A 13,660-nucleotide genomic window follows, 5' to 3' on the forward strand; every position below is an offset into this window, starting at 1 on the left:
GTGTGTGTGTGTATGTACAGTGTGTGTTTGGCATGGCAGAGGCTGGTAGCTGCCCATAAAGGTGTGATCTAATTCATCACCAGGTGTTTATTTCTACTGGACTGAGTCATATCGCCATGGAAACGGGGGAATAACATTTTTACAAAGACCTATCTGTCTTTTCACAGCTGGCAGGAAAGTCTTACTGTTGTGATAAGCTTTTGTGTAATGAAACGCTGATTAAAAAAATGTGACTGTGTGTGTGTGTGTGTGTGTGTGTGTGTACGTGTGTGTGTGTACGTGATCGTATCTGCTCTGATTTCTCAGCTATTGTGGTTACTAAGCTGAACTAGCTGAACTTTAACTCATGCTTAGCCTTAACGGTCAGACACATAAATATTGACACCCTACCAAAAAAGAAAAGAAAAACAGTCTAAAAAAAATCATAGCAGCCATTCTTTTCAAATAGAAAAAATGTTGGCACCCATGAAGTATATTTTAGTGCACTTTGATTGGATGGGTATCACTTGGACACTTGGACACTTGGACACGTTCCCTTAGACACGAAAGCCAGGCGCAGACCCATGACCTGGCAACGTGATCACAAGATTACGAGAGTTGTGATCTTGGGATCTTTTCTTGAGATCTGTGGGTTGGTGAAGTCCGGACTGACCTTCTCAGTTTGCTTCCACCGCGACCTCCGGTAAGAAAAGTAGAAGGAAGTGACAGATTGAAAGGCTGTCATTCATTCCCATAGTCTCCAGGAACTACTATTGTTACAATTGACCATTTCCTGCTTCCTCTGGAGTGTAAATATAATGTTACACGTACGTGAAATAGCTGTGTATTTGCATACCGTTGGGAAAACGGAGAATTTTTAACACCAGTGAGTTGGCACGTACAGTAAGTGGCAGCTCAGAATGTAGGACAGGATTGGAGAATGCACGAGAAGCGAAGGCCATTAAGCACAACCAGTGGCAGAATTAAAAAAAAAAAAAAATCTGAAATAATTCTGATATCAATATGTGGATTAGTTAAGAGCTGGTGCAGAGCTTTAGCACTTTGCTAAGTAGATGAAAAGTGCATATTAAAAAAAAGGTTACAGTCAGATACAGAAAGTCTGTTTTTCAAAAAACATTTTAGCGAATAGATTCCTGTTATACTGTAAATACAGCCTCTGGTCCAGATTTAGGGAATTTACATGAGCTTTAAAATGGACTTAGTGGCTCAGCAGTGTTTCTCCTTCTCTTTTCAGATGCGGCGTCACCAAATATTAACTTTACATTCGGAAAATAGGCTTCCAAATTTAGGTTCGGAGCTCACCGCAGTCATTCCTGTGCACATTCAGAGAGAGGAACGCGTGATGCTTGAAAATCCACAGATAATTTGTCACACATCTGTGTACAGGTATTCGCTGGGTGTTATTGTCACGTCCCCCATACAGTCCTGACTTCACTCCATGTTTGAACCAGCAATGGAGTTCCTGGGACACTGGCATGAAGCAGGCAGATCATGGCTCTGGCATACTAAGAAAACTTTCTGCAAAGCACTAGAGAAACACTGGGATAAGTGCAGCAGGGGATTATATAGAGAAATAAAGAGAGTGCTCTGTTATTCTCTTTCAAAAGTCCTGCTTTGATCGAACACTTCTTGTTATTTTAGATGTCCATAAACGTGCCAGTTTGTCCTGTTTCATGTAATAAAAACAATGCACTTCAGCACTTAACATTCAAGACTAAAACATATTGACCTCAGAGAGAGAGAGAGAGAGAGAGAGAGAGAAGTGCTTATTCAACCCTCAGGCTGTTTTGAGATTGAGACATATTTCATTCAGATACACATGCACGTCTCAGGTTGTGAGCTTGTTCACTGAACGAGACTGACAACAATCATTTATATCATAATTAATAAACCCTAAGTAATGCATTGAATCTTAAGTAGACTAAAACTTGTTGCCAAATAATGTATTAATCCTTCATGTACTGTTCTAAGATGACAAAAGCAAAACGATCAGTATCACCTAATTACATCTCATGCACCCTATTCAGTATATAGTGCACTATTTTGGAGCACTACTTTGTGGTCGTGGCTGAAATTACTGTACAGTTAAAGCTCCAGTGCTTTCCCATAATTCATTGCTGTAGGCTAGTATGCATTAAGGACTTAATGCACAGGGACTATTTAAGGACTGCTTTTTAGGACACTGTATCATAAACAAGGCTTATGATTACACCCAGTGTACTAAATATTATAATATTTATTTATTTATTTATTTATTTATTTATTGTGTGTGTCCTTATAATTTTTGGCCCTTTAATTGGTTGACGAAATGGCAAAAGAGCAGCTCAGTTTTTTTTTGTAACACGTGTTATGCGCTGAAATGCCCCCCTGCCATGGATTGCTCCCCTCTAGATAATCGCTATTAAATATTATATTAGAACATAAATTCATAGGTTAATGGTTTACAAATTACATGAGACAATAAAATAAAATAAGCAATATGAAAATAAACATGTTGTATATGAAAAAATAGAAATATTAATATTTTTTTAAATACATGTATACTTTTATATTGTTTGTTATTATAAAATTAGTTTCGTTTATATAATTTATCATTATAAAAATATTTATTTTTATTATATATAATTATTTATTTGCATATTCATCACAAACCCCTGAAAAATAAATGTGCAAGATGCAGGGATATATACAAGATCCTTTTTTTTTTTCCCACGTGAGTCAGTCCATGTCAGTCGTGCTCTTTAACCAATCAGATGTGATCTCGCCATTTTAAGCAATCATAACCCGCCAGGAGCCTAAATCCTGTTTACATGAAATAAACCTGCTCCCGAGCAGGTTCAAGCTTACGGATATGTTGCTATGACAGCAAATGCGAGAAGCGCATCGAAGAACGAAACAATCCAAGATCAGGACAAATCCACATCAATCAAATCCAGCTAACTGAGTTAGCGACGTACGAAGAACGGACCCCTGAAGTCTTGTCCTTACAAACATGTAACACAATCATTATGTATTGTGATGTGAAAGTTAGATATATGTTTTGAGTAATAAAAATTTAATTTGCAACTTTACAAGAACCAATAACACTATTGTAATTCCTACCTCCCATAATATCTCCTTAATACGTGTTATAAACAACAGTAGAGCCCTAGATTACGAGCATAATGCATTCCGGAAGCGGGCTCGTATTCCAAAACACTCAAAAACCAAATAGAATTTTCCCATAGGAAATAATTGGAACTTAGATTATTCGTTCCACAGTCCCAAAAAACTGTATACATAAAAAAATTAACACAAAATCTAAAGTAAAAATAAAACAAATTAACCTGCACGTTACCTTTGTGTACACAGTGTTTCTGTGTAGAGAAGAAAGAAAGAGTGTGTGTATGTCTGTGTGTTCCTGTAAACGCTAAAGTATAAGGAGTGTGTGTGTGTGTGTGTGTGTGACACAAAAAGCAGGCTGATAGATAGAGAAAATGGATCTTTAACCTCTCTGTTATAGTAAACAGTACCCGCGTGCACAGATGTTGATTATACCAGTAAGAGACGCGCACTAAGACCCAGCAGGGGAGACGATAACCCACAATTCCGCAGCACATAAGAAAAACCGTTGGCTCAGATGTGATCACGTGACGCTCGGCATCAAAACAAGAAGCGCATGCGTGATACATGATACTCAGTACTCGTAAACCAAGACTTGCTCGTTTTCCAAGTCAAAATTTATCAAAAATCTTTGCTCGTCTTGCGAAACACTTGCAAACCGCGTTACTCGCAATCCAAGGTTTCACTGTACCAATTCTAATGTATTTAGATTATAATACATTTTTTGGTTACAAACCTCTAAATCATAAAATGCTTCGGGAAGACCTAATCTGGTAAAGTCATGTAAGGATTAGTGGATATACACCGGTCCTTGGATATTTTTTAATATTCTGCACTAGAAAGGATTGGGTTTGAATCCCTGACAGTGAATCCTAGCCATGGGGGTTTGACAAGTCAGGGCTCTCAAGTCTGGATAAAATCTGTGCCCGATCAAATATGAGAACAGGTTGATCTCAGGAGAAGCTAAAAGAAGATTTTAAACATGCGTATTTAGGTTTCTCTCTTGGTTCTTTAATAATGTTCCCTAAAAATTGCAAAAACAAGAAAAACCTTTTTGTGGTAGTGTAACCGGAACATTTTGTATTGGTTCTTTACTTTTAAAACGAGTATGACAGCTAAATTGTTAACTGTTATGTCTGTCATGCTTTAAAAAAATCTCTTTACAATTACATTAAATGTTGCAGAACATTCATGAATCTGGCTATTGTAGTTCTCAATTATATTCAGTGTTGGGTGTAACGCGTTAGAGGACTTGGATTCTGTTTTTGATGTAACGAGTTATTTAATGCATTAGGTTTGGCATTTAAGTACTCAGTAATTTAGTTATATTTCCAAAAATGTAATCCGTTATTCAGACAATGTGAAAAGTCGTCCTACAAGCTCCGCCCCTGATCACCCGCCCCCCCTTAACAGATTATGGGCCAAACTTCGCTGAGTGATGATGGTAAAGTAATTATAAAAGTTTAGACTTAGACAACATGCATGAGGAATCACGAAGGAGTTTTCATTTTCTGCAATGCAAAAGTACTCGCACTAGTTACGTTTATCAGAAAATAAAGCTTTAATGTAACTGATTACTTTTTAATGACAGTAATTTTGTAATGTAATTAGTTACTTTAAAAGGTAACACCCCCCAACACTGTTTATGTTGTACATTTAGCAGCTGCAATCAGCTGCTCCCTTGATTTGTTTCCTCTGTTTTTTAATGAAACATCTCCTTACAGAAACCTTCACGACATCTGTGCACAGTTTTAAACCTGTGTATGTGGAACAGCAAGCCTAGCTAAAATCATGTCATTATAAATGTTTGGATTGTCGCCTCATACTGTAGCTCTCATGTTCCCGGGTTCAATCCTGAGCGTGGGTCTGTCTAGCATTTGAACTTGAACTGCAATCTTGCACATTATCTTGACAATAACTCGGTTCTACACTGCAATACATCACATTCCTGTTATATTTCATTTTACTACATATATTTTTCTATTTTTAATATATATTCTTTAACTTTATATTTCCATCTTGTTCTACTATTTTACTTTTTTGTAATATTGAGGTCAACAGCAGTCGTATAAACATTTCACTTCATATCATACTGTGTATGACTGTATATGTGACGAATAAAATTTAAATTTAAATTTGATTTCACAAGTTCTCCCTTTTCTCCGGGTTTCAGCAGTATTACGGGAGTTTGAGTCCTGATGCTGATAAACATCTCCTGCATGTCAACTGCCATCTGAAAGACTGTAAAAAAACAATATCGGCGAAGATATTATTGACTGCGGGAGAGGAACGCTAAATCAGTGCCCTGCTGATGGACAGACGAGGACGAACGGGTGTCCCCTGAATGAACCTGTAATAATTCAACCATCAGGTCGAGTTTACAGTAGCAGTCCGGCCTGCTCAGCGTTTAATTAACCTGCACTGTATCGACGTCGAGCTCATAAATAAAAAAACAGACAATAAGTTTGTCTCACTGGATGGATGGTTTAACTTTTAGATGTAGGAGGATGTGCTGTGTGGTCTTCATGCCAATTACCATTATTAGGTGCAAAAGTTTGTACACCCTTAGTAGAAACGAAGAAATCTCATTTTGCAAAGTGAGTGTGTTCGGTTGCACAGATGTTTGTCTAAAAAACATAAAAAAATTAAATGCATTTCGGTGAGTGTACAGTGAGTGCTCATTCTTAGTTTTAATCACACGTGTTGTATAAATGTTCTGCTTGTGTTGGTGAATTTAAAGATGCTGGTTTAATGGCGAGAGAGGTTTATTGTAAAGTTAAACAAAAATTCACATTTCAAAAACACACAAAAAACATTTAAGTCAAACTGGGACTTTTGTTGAAGTTTGAACGACGTTCAAGCAAAGTTTTAAAGATGACCGTGTGTCCCTGAATGATAGTCCTGGGCGATGTGGCTCTGAGCCCACTGCAGTCGTTCCCGTGAACGTTCAGCAAGTGGAATTTATTATTATTATTAATATTTTATTATTTTATTATTATTATTATTATTATTATTTATTTATTTATTTTTTATTTCTTTCATCTTTGTTAAGCTGCTTTGAGACAATGACCATTGTTAAAAGCGCTATATAAATAAAATTGAAAAAAAAAAAATTGAACGCCTGATCCTTTTTGCCAACTTTTGGAAGAAAGAGACGCATCTGTCTATGTGAGCTCTACACAATTATTCACCAACACCAGTTGCACGTTACAGTATTTCAGCTGAGAGTTATCGCCACCCAATCCTGACCTCGCTCCTAGTCATTTCCACATGTTTAGGGCATTAAAGGAGTTCCTGGGAGGCCGGCGTGTCAGATCATGGCTCTGGCGAACTGAGAGAGCTTTTTCAGTAGTAGGGGATTATTTAGGTATATAGTTTTTACTTTCATAACTGTGTTCTGTTATTCTGTACAATCAACAATCCAGTTTTTATTTGAACACCACTCATTTATGTCATGCATTATAACAAGACATTTTGGATCATGAATATATTTCTATTTAGCATCTGTTGAAGTGCATAATCTGCTGAAAATGTCGGCTAGTCACAATATTGACCGCAGACATCAGTACAGCTGAACCTTTTATTCCTGAGGTCGCATCATAAACATAAAACTATTTAATTACTCATAAAGTCAAAGAGGACACTTAATGATGGTTTTACTACACTGCCTTTTTTTCATCGTATTTTATGCCGCTAATATGTTACTGATGTACGGGCCTCCTAAAGAGTGATGAGCTTTAAAGACCTTCTACAGACGCCCAGAGGCCTGGTCTGTGTGCTCACTGGGGTGTGTTTGGGATTGTTGTCTTGCTGCAGGACACACCCACACATTTAACTTATTATTCCACTGCACAATTTAACTCATTTAACTTATTAATCCACTGCACAATATATTGTAAATTTTTACTTTTATACAAAGTAAGCATGTGATTTATGTTTTATAAGACACCAGAGCTGTTCATTAAACTTGAGAAGTGGTTGTAGTACACCAGTCTCACCAGTAGATGGCAAAGCAACAGCTTGCTTTCTCATAATGGCACCTACTGGGTATAAAACTGGGATAAAGAAGTCCAACTGCAAAAAAGAAAAGGAGCATGAAGAAATAAGTCAGGGAAAGAATAAATCTCTCCAAATATTTGTGAAATGTGAGCTGTTTACCGGAAAACGTGCCTGAAACAGGTGGTGTGGTGAAGCTGAATGAGTGAATCATGTTTGCCTAGTGTGTCATAGCACACACACACACACACACACAGGGATAGTTCATTACAGGGTTTCAGAGTTAGCTTGGCACAGAGTGACCTTTTCTTTCCCTTGTTTTCCGTCCATCTTGTTTCACAGCCGGATCTTCACTATCCAAAAGCATGCTGCACATCATTACCGCAAACACGGTACAACAAAAAAGCTTGTGTCATAAACAATGGCTGCTATTTTTAAGGCGAGAAAAAGAGAGAAATCATACACATGACCAGATTATTGATTAGATTTTATTGGAGTAAATGTGCTCTGTTTTCTGCATTAAAGATAACAACTGAAAAGTATACAGTATTATGCCCCCTAGGACACGCTTACAGGATATAAAGTGCCCCTTAGGGTAAGTAGGAAGGTAGGAAGGTAGGTAGGTAGATAGATATTATTAATCCCCTAGGGTTTTTTTTTTTTTTTTTTGGATTTGTTAAAAAAAATTATTGAAGCACCCTACGTCTAAGCAATCATTATAAAATCATTTTAATGGACAAAAAGCACAAGTAGGGTTCCACTGTGCGCATGGAAACGTGATAAAGTGCCCTAGTGGTCAGTAGTCATTAAGTAATCAAGTAAAAATTGTTGTAATGTGTAAGAATATGTGTTAAAGTGCTGTTTAGGATGCACCTGCATGCAAGTAAACAGGAAATGCCTGATTATGTGCCCTCCCGAAGGAAAAAAAAACAACATTCAAGAAAATTAGATGCTCTGTGCTTAAGGTGCTCCAACATGTGATTAAAAAAATTAAATGTGCCCTTGGTGGTAGTTGAGTGTTTTTTTTTTCTTTTGCTGTCCTTTTTGTCTTTTTGTATAGTTCAGCTAGTTTTTGTTAATTTACTTTGTATTTAGCATATCGGTCCTGGAGGAATGTTGTTTCATTTTACTGTATACTGAACTGTACAGTATATGGTTGAAATGACAATAAAAGCCTACTTGACTTGACATAAAAAATGAGTGAATGAAATCTAGGTGCTCTGATGTTGATGTTGATGATGATATTGAGGATGTTATTGATATTGATGATAATGATGTTGATGATGTTATTGATGAGGATATTATTGCTGTTATTGATGATGATCATGATCATGATGATTATAATGATGATGACGATGATATTGATGATAATGCTGATGATATTGATAATGATGATATTAATTATGATGTTATTGATGATGACAATGATATTGCTGATGTTGTTATTAAAGATGGTTAAAGATGATGATGATGATGATGATGATAATAATGCTAATGATATTGATGATGATGATGTTATTGCTGATGGTATAGATGATGATGATGCTGTTGATGGTGATGATGGTGTGTGTGTGTGTGTGTGTGTGTGTGTGTTTGTGTTTATGAGCATGTGAGCATGTGAGTGTGTGTGTGCCCTGTGATGGATTGCCACCCCGTCCCGGATGTACGCAGCTGCTTGCCCTAAATTTTCTGGCATCCTGTGTACAGGATAAAGCTGTACAGACAGTGAGTGAGTAAAATAAAGAAGATTTTTTTATTATTTTTCTTCTTCTTCCATTATTATTATTATTATTATTAATAATAATAATAATAATAATAATAATAGTAATAATAATAAACTTCTATATAACTAGACGAAGCCCTCTATTCTCATCGACCAATCAGCGTGCTCGGCGCCTGATGACGTCACCCAGTGCGAAAAGTCCGCGTTCACCTGAAGCCTCGCGCACCATCGCTCGAGCCAGTCACACGCGCACCGAGCGCGCTGCGCTAACTGCTTTAACGGTTTATATAAATAGAGAGTGAGAGTGAGGGAGTTAAACCGGTTAGTGTTCAGTCCGGGAGTCACACCGCTCTCCCCTCCTGTGTGTGTGTGTGTGTGTGTGTGTTTATACATCTCTTATAAAGGACGTGATAAGTGGAGACTTTACTCAGGAAACTTTAGTGGTATTTTGGCAGTCCGGCGCTGCGCGAGACGGCGGAGCGCGTGTGTCTCCTAACACACCATGTAAAGATGTGATTCCGGATATAAAAATCTCTCTTTAATTTTTCTGCCGACGTCAGTCAGGCTGCTTTTACACAGGTAAGTCTGTCCTGTATTTAATATGCATAGTTATTAAAGCACGATAATAAGTTTGGGTAAATAGCGGGTCAGTTTGGTTGCCATGGCAGCGCCGTGCTTTAGATGTACGCTTGTTTTTATGTTAGAAAATATATATATTAACACGTATCATGTGTCTACCTTAACCAATTCCATATTCTATATTTTATATTTTGAGTTAAACAAAGTTGAAGTTTATTGTGTGAACGGCCAAATATCTCATAAAAACAACTGTCCGGCTGGGCGATATAGGCGGGTAATATCGCGATATCACAATAAATGACGTCACTGTATTTTACAGTAGAGATGTGAATCACCAGTCACCTCCCGATACGATATAATCACGATACCCAGATACTGATTCTATTAAAATTGCGATTCTATAGCTATCATGATTTTATAAACGTCCTGATTCGATCCTACATTTTCCCCGATTTTGTTGCAAATTTGAAACCTTTAAATTTTTTTTATTACATTTCACCCATTCCTTATAACGTTAGTTTTAAACAACACAATCTAACTTTAATTGCGATTTAAAAACTTTTTTTTAAACTTTAAAATAGTTTAACATCTGACTGAGCAATGCGTATCTCTGTATTTCTAAACAAACTTGGCGAATAATTCACTTCTACCATACGGGATGAAACCGTAGGAGTAGTACAGAGTGCGCCCCCTGTAGGATTGTAGAGAAACAGTGACGTTTTACGGACACAGACGCCTCCAAAATTCTTACAACTTAACAGTGAGTTGAGTGGCTGTGATTTTTGCACGCAGTTTTCGACGAATTAGCGCTCGCGGTGTTGTGAGACTGGTGTAAGCACGTGTAATGAGTGGGTTTAAGACTATTCAAAAAGGCAGGTCAGAGGCTTCTAATGCATGTGATTTTTGATAATGTAAAAAAAAATGCATTTCTGTTGCACCACAGGGAAGCGTCTGCGCTCGGTACAGAATCGTTTATATCTTTATATCTGACTGGCTGATCACCGGTCACAGCCAATCAAATAAAAAAATCTAATTCTGGTCACTTACAGTACTGGTCGATCAGTTCATCTCTATTGTAAATAATAATATAATTAAAAAATAAATATATTTTGGAGTCTACCCCCCCCCCCATCTTTAATGTACAGTATATCTAAGGTGTTGTGAGCGCTCATAATATTAACTACCTAATTTGATGTTAACATGTTTAAAACTTATTTGTAAATGAACTAGGTTAAGATTTCATGCTGTTATCTTCTTATACACAAGCTGTACTGTACATGGTGCACTGTACACAGTTTTTCAAACTGCATTTTAAATCCAGTTTAAAACCGTTCATCCAGGTAAATGTCAAATTAATAATGCTGGCCAAATTACTTATTAACACACACACACACACACAGTTCCAGTAAAACGGTTCCTCCTGTCCAGAAGCCCGTTTTTTTTTTTTTTTGTTTGTTTTTTTTTCCACGAGGCACAGATAAGGACGCTCAGCCCCTCTCCGCTGGCTTCGATGGCAGGAGACAACATACAGTAATCAGCTCTTCTCTGTCTTCCCCCATCTCTCGCTCGAAATGAAAAGCGCTTAAGCCAACTAAAAAAGATAAATCACCTCTTCAGCGTCTGCAGGCCGACCCGCCTTAATTGAGTTTATCAACCGCTCCCTCGAGGGATGTCTAAAGTTAGCTTCTTCCTCGCGGGCGCGTTCCCTCCGCCTGCTGCTGTTGCTGCTGCTGCTGCACTGATTCATCTGCGTGACCACATCAGTGTCGCGGAGATGTTTAAAATTCACTCATTATGTTAACAGTGGTCGGTAGTAAATTGCAGGCTTTTTTGTGCCTATTTAGAAGGACAGTTTGTTATGAGACTCCTGGGTTTTAAAATAGTAAGTAGTGATTTCAGTGCTTTTGTGGCTCCTAGGCAGGGATTACACATGCGGTTTAACCAGGACTTGCCCCGGGGACGTTTTTTCTAATGGCCTTACTTAAAGTTCATTCGCTCACTGGTTACATGGATTCCGTATGTAAATGAGAGATGTTAACTCGAGCAGCATCAACCAATAAATAAATAAATAAATAAATAAAATGTCCCACAACACCTCTGATTAATTATTACCAAGTAGGGTAATCATTTTAGTATAAGTTTTGATATCAGTATTAAAAATTAAGGCACAGATGCGTCCTCGTTCGTTTCTTACATTATGAAAAAACAAAAAGCGTGCATGATGATTTTTATATCGTTTTTGCAATAAATTCTCATTAGACTCCATTATTTCTATTAATTACCTGTTGATTTGATGGTTAAATCTAATTTAAATCATGTTTTCAGGTATACCAGATGCTTTATTTTTTTTCTGAGCATATTTTCTCAATTTTTATATTAATATTGAACTTTCCATTCTCACTTCTTTGCTTAATTTCTTTGCCCTCCAGACAAGCAAAATGAGAATTACCCTTCCCAAAGCCGGATGCATTCTTCTCATTCTTCAGACGTTATGCTGCGGCATTTTTGGCCAGTGCAAGGAACCAAGTGAAACCTCCAAACTCAATCTCTCTGTCACGTACGACCTCCCTCGCTTTGTCTCGAACACACCTGTCCAGAAGCTTCTAGTTTTTAACGGGAGCGTATACGCCGGCGCTACAAACACTCTCTACACGTTATCTGGCGACCTCGAACAACTGTCCCAGTATAAGACCGGACCCGTGCACGATGACCCGAAGTGCAAAGCCTGCTCAGGCTGCTCCGGCCGACCCCCCAACGCCAACAACACCAGCACGGCCCTTATCATGGAGACCTACTACGACCCCGAGCTGTTTGTCTGCGGCACGGTCGGGAACGGCGTCTGCAGCTGGCACCTGCTGGAAGACGGTCAGCTGGACGTCGAAGTCAACTGCATCGGCTCCCACAACAATGACGGCAGCCGCCATGTCGCCGGTCCATCTGGGACGCAGATCGTGAACGTGGAAGTTGGTAGAGTCGTGCGGTTCTTCGTGGCCAATTCCGAGCCGCTGGATCCACCTCCAGGACCACGTCTTCACCACACCATCTCCGTACGGAAGCTGTGGGACACACAAGACCGATTCGAGTTTGTTTCCGAGCAGTCCTACATGGACCTAAAGCCAGCGCTGCGCGGGAACTACCCCCTGCGCTACGTCTACTCCTTCCACAGCGGCTCATACGTCTATTTCCTCACCGTGCAGCGGGAGAGCAGCACGTCCAGGGCTTTCCACACGCGAATCGTCCGCATCTGCAGCTCCGACCTCGAGCTCCAGCACTATGTGGAAATGCCCTTCGAGTGCATCTATTCTGAGAAAGGCAGACGCAAGCGCTCGACGCAGATGGTGTTCAACGTCCTTCAGGCGGCTCACGTGGCCAAAACCGGAAGCAACCTACGCAGGGAGATGGGCTTCAAAGAAGGAGAGGACGTACTCTTCGCCGCGTTCGCCAAGAGCAAGCCGGACTCGCCCGAGCCCACGGCAAGCTCCACGGTGTGCGTCATCTCCATCGCGGAAATCAACAACTTCTTCAAGGACTTCATGAAGCAGGCCTACACCAAGCCGCTCTACCACTTAACAGGAGCCAAAATGAAGTCCTACAACCAGGTGATTTGCTCGTTTTTCTCTAAAGCATAAAGATTGGGACGGGACAAACGTATGACGCAGGATGTAGGTTTGACACACGCTGTCTTTGAAGGAATTCTCCAACGTGTTTCAACTGAAACCCGATCCGCTGCACCTGTAATGTCGGTGTGAATACCCCAAACAAGAATTTCACTATGTTTCCTTGTAACCGCCAACACACGTGTGACGAATGCAGGGGGAATGTTTCCAAAAAAGTTGAACATAAGCCCAGGTTTTCAGATAAAAGCGCTTTTATCTCCTGACCACTCGCTCACAAGTTCAGGGACAAACGAGATTTTTTTTTTAAAGAAAACCGCCTCGATACTGTCTGGTCAGTGAAATAAAATGTCGAGTCGATATAATATTTCAACAGCGTGTGTGTGTGTGTGCCGATACGTGATGTCGTGTCTCGACTGTTTAACCGTGGCTTCAAACAGTCGAGTCACAAAAGCAGCTCATATTCACTTCACCTCAATCCTTCCTAAAGAAAGAAAGAAAGAAAAATCTTGAGAGTATGCATTTGTAAATACATATTTATATTCAGAAAAATTTCTATTTATTTTCATCATGTTTATTCTCTTGCCCTGAGTTGTTCCTCAGTGAAAGAAAAAAAAGAAAATAATGAATGAAAATGAAGTCTGTT

At 39.0% G+C, this 13,660-nt stretch overlaps 1 protein-coding gene across 2 annotated transcripts in view; it reads left to right on the top strand.

The window, feature by feature from the left end:
• The first annotated feature begins 9,069 nt into the window (after window positions 1–9,069).
• Window positions 9,070–13,660, top strand: part of met (MET proto-oncogene, receptor tyrosine kinase) — a 57,671-nt gene continuing 53,080 nt past the window's right edge. For both annotated transcript variants that reach the window (XM_053506296.1, XM_053506297.1), the window contains exons 1-2: window positions 9,070–9,400; window positions 11,830–12,999. In XM_053506296.1, coding sequence (XP_053362271.1) covers window positions 11,839–12,999 — 1,161 coding nt within the window. In that variant the 5' untranslated portion in view covers window positions 9,070–9,400; window positions 11,830–11,838. The remainder of the gene's footprint in view (window positions 9,401–11,829; window positions 13,000–13,660) is intronic.

This window comes from Clarias gariepinus, chromosome 10, assembly GCF_024256425.1.
Source record: "Clarias gariepinus isolate MV-2021 ecotype Netherlands chromosome 10, CGAR_prim_01v2, whole genome shotgun sequence".
Lineage (NCBI taxonomy): Eukaryota > Metazoa > Chordata > Actinopteri > Siluriformes > Clariidae > Clarias > Clarias gariepinus.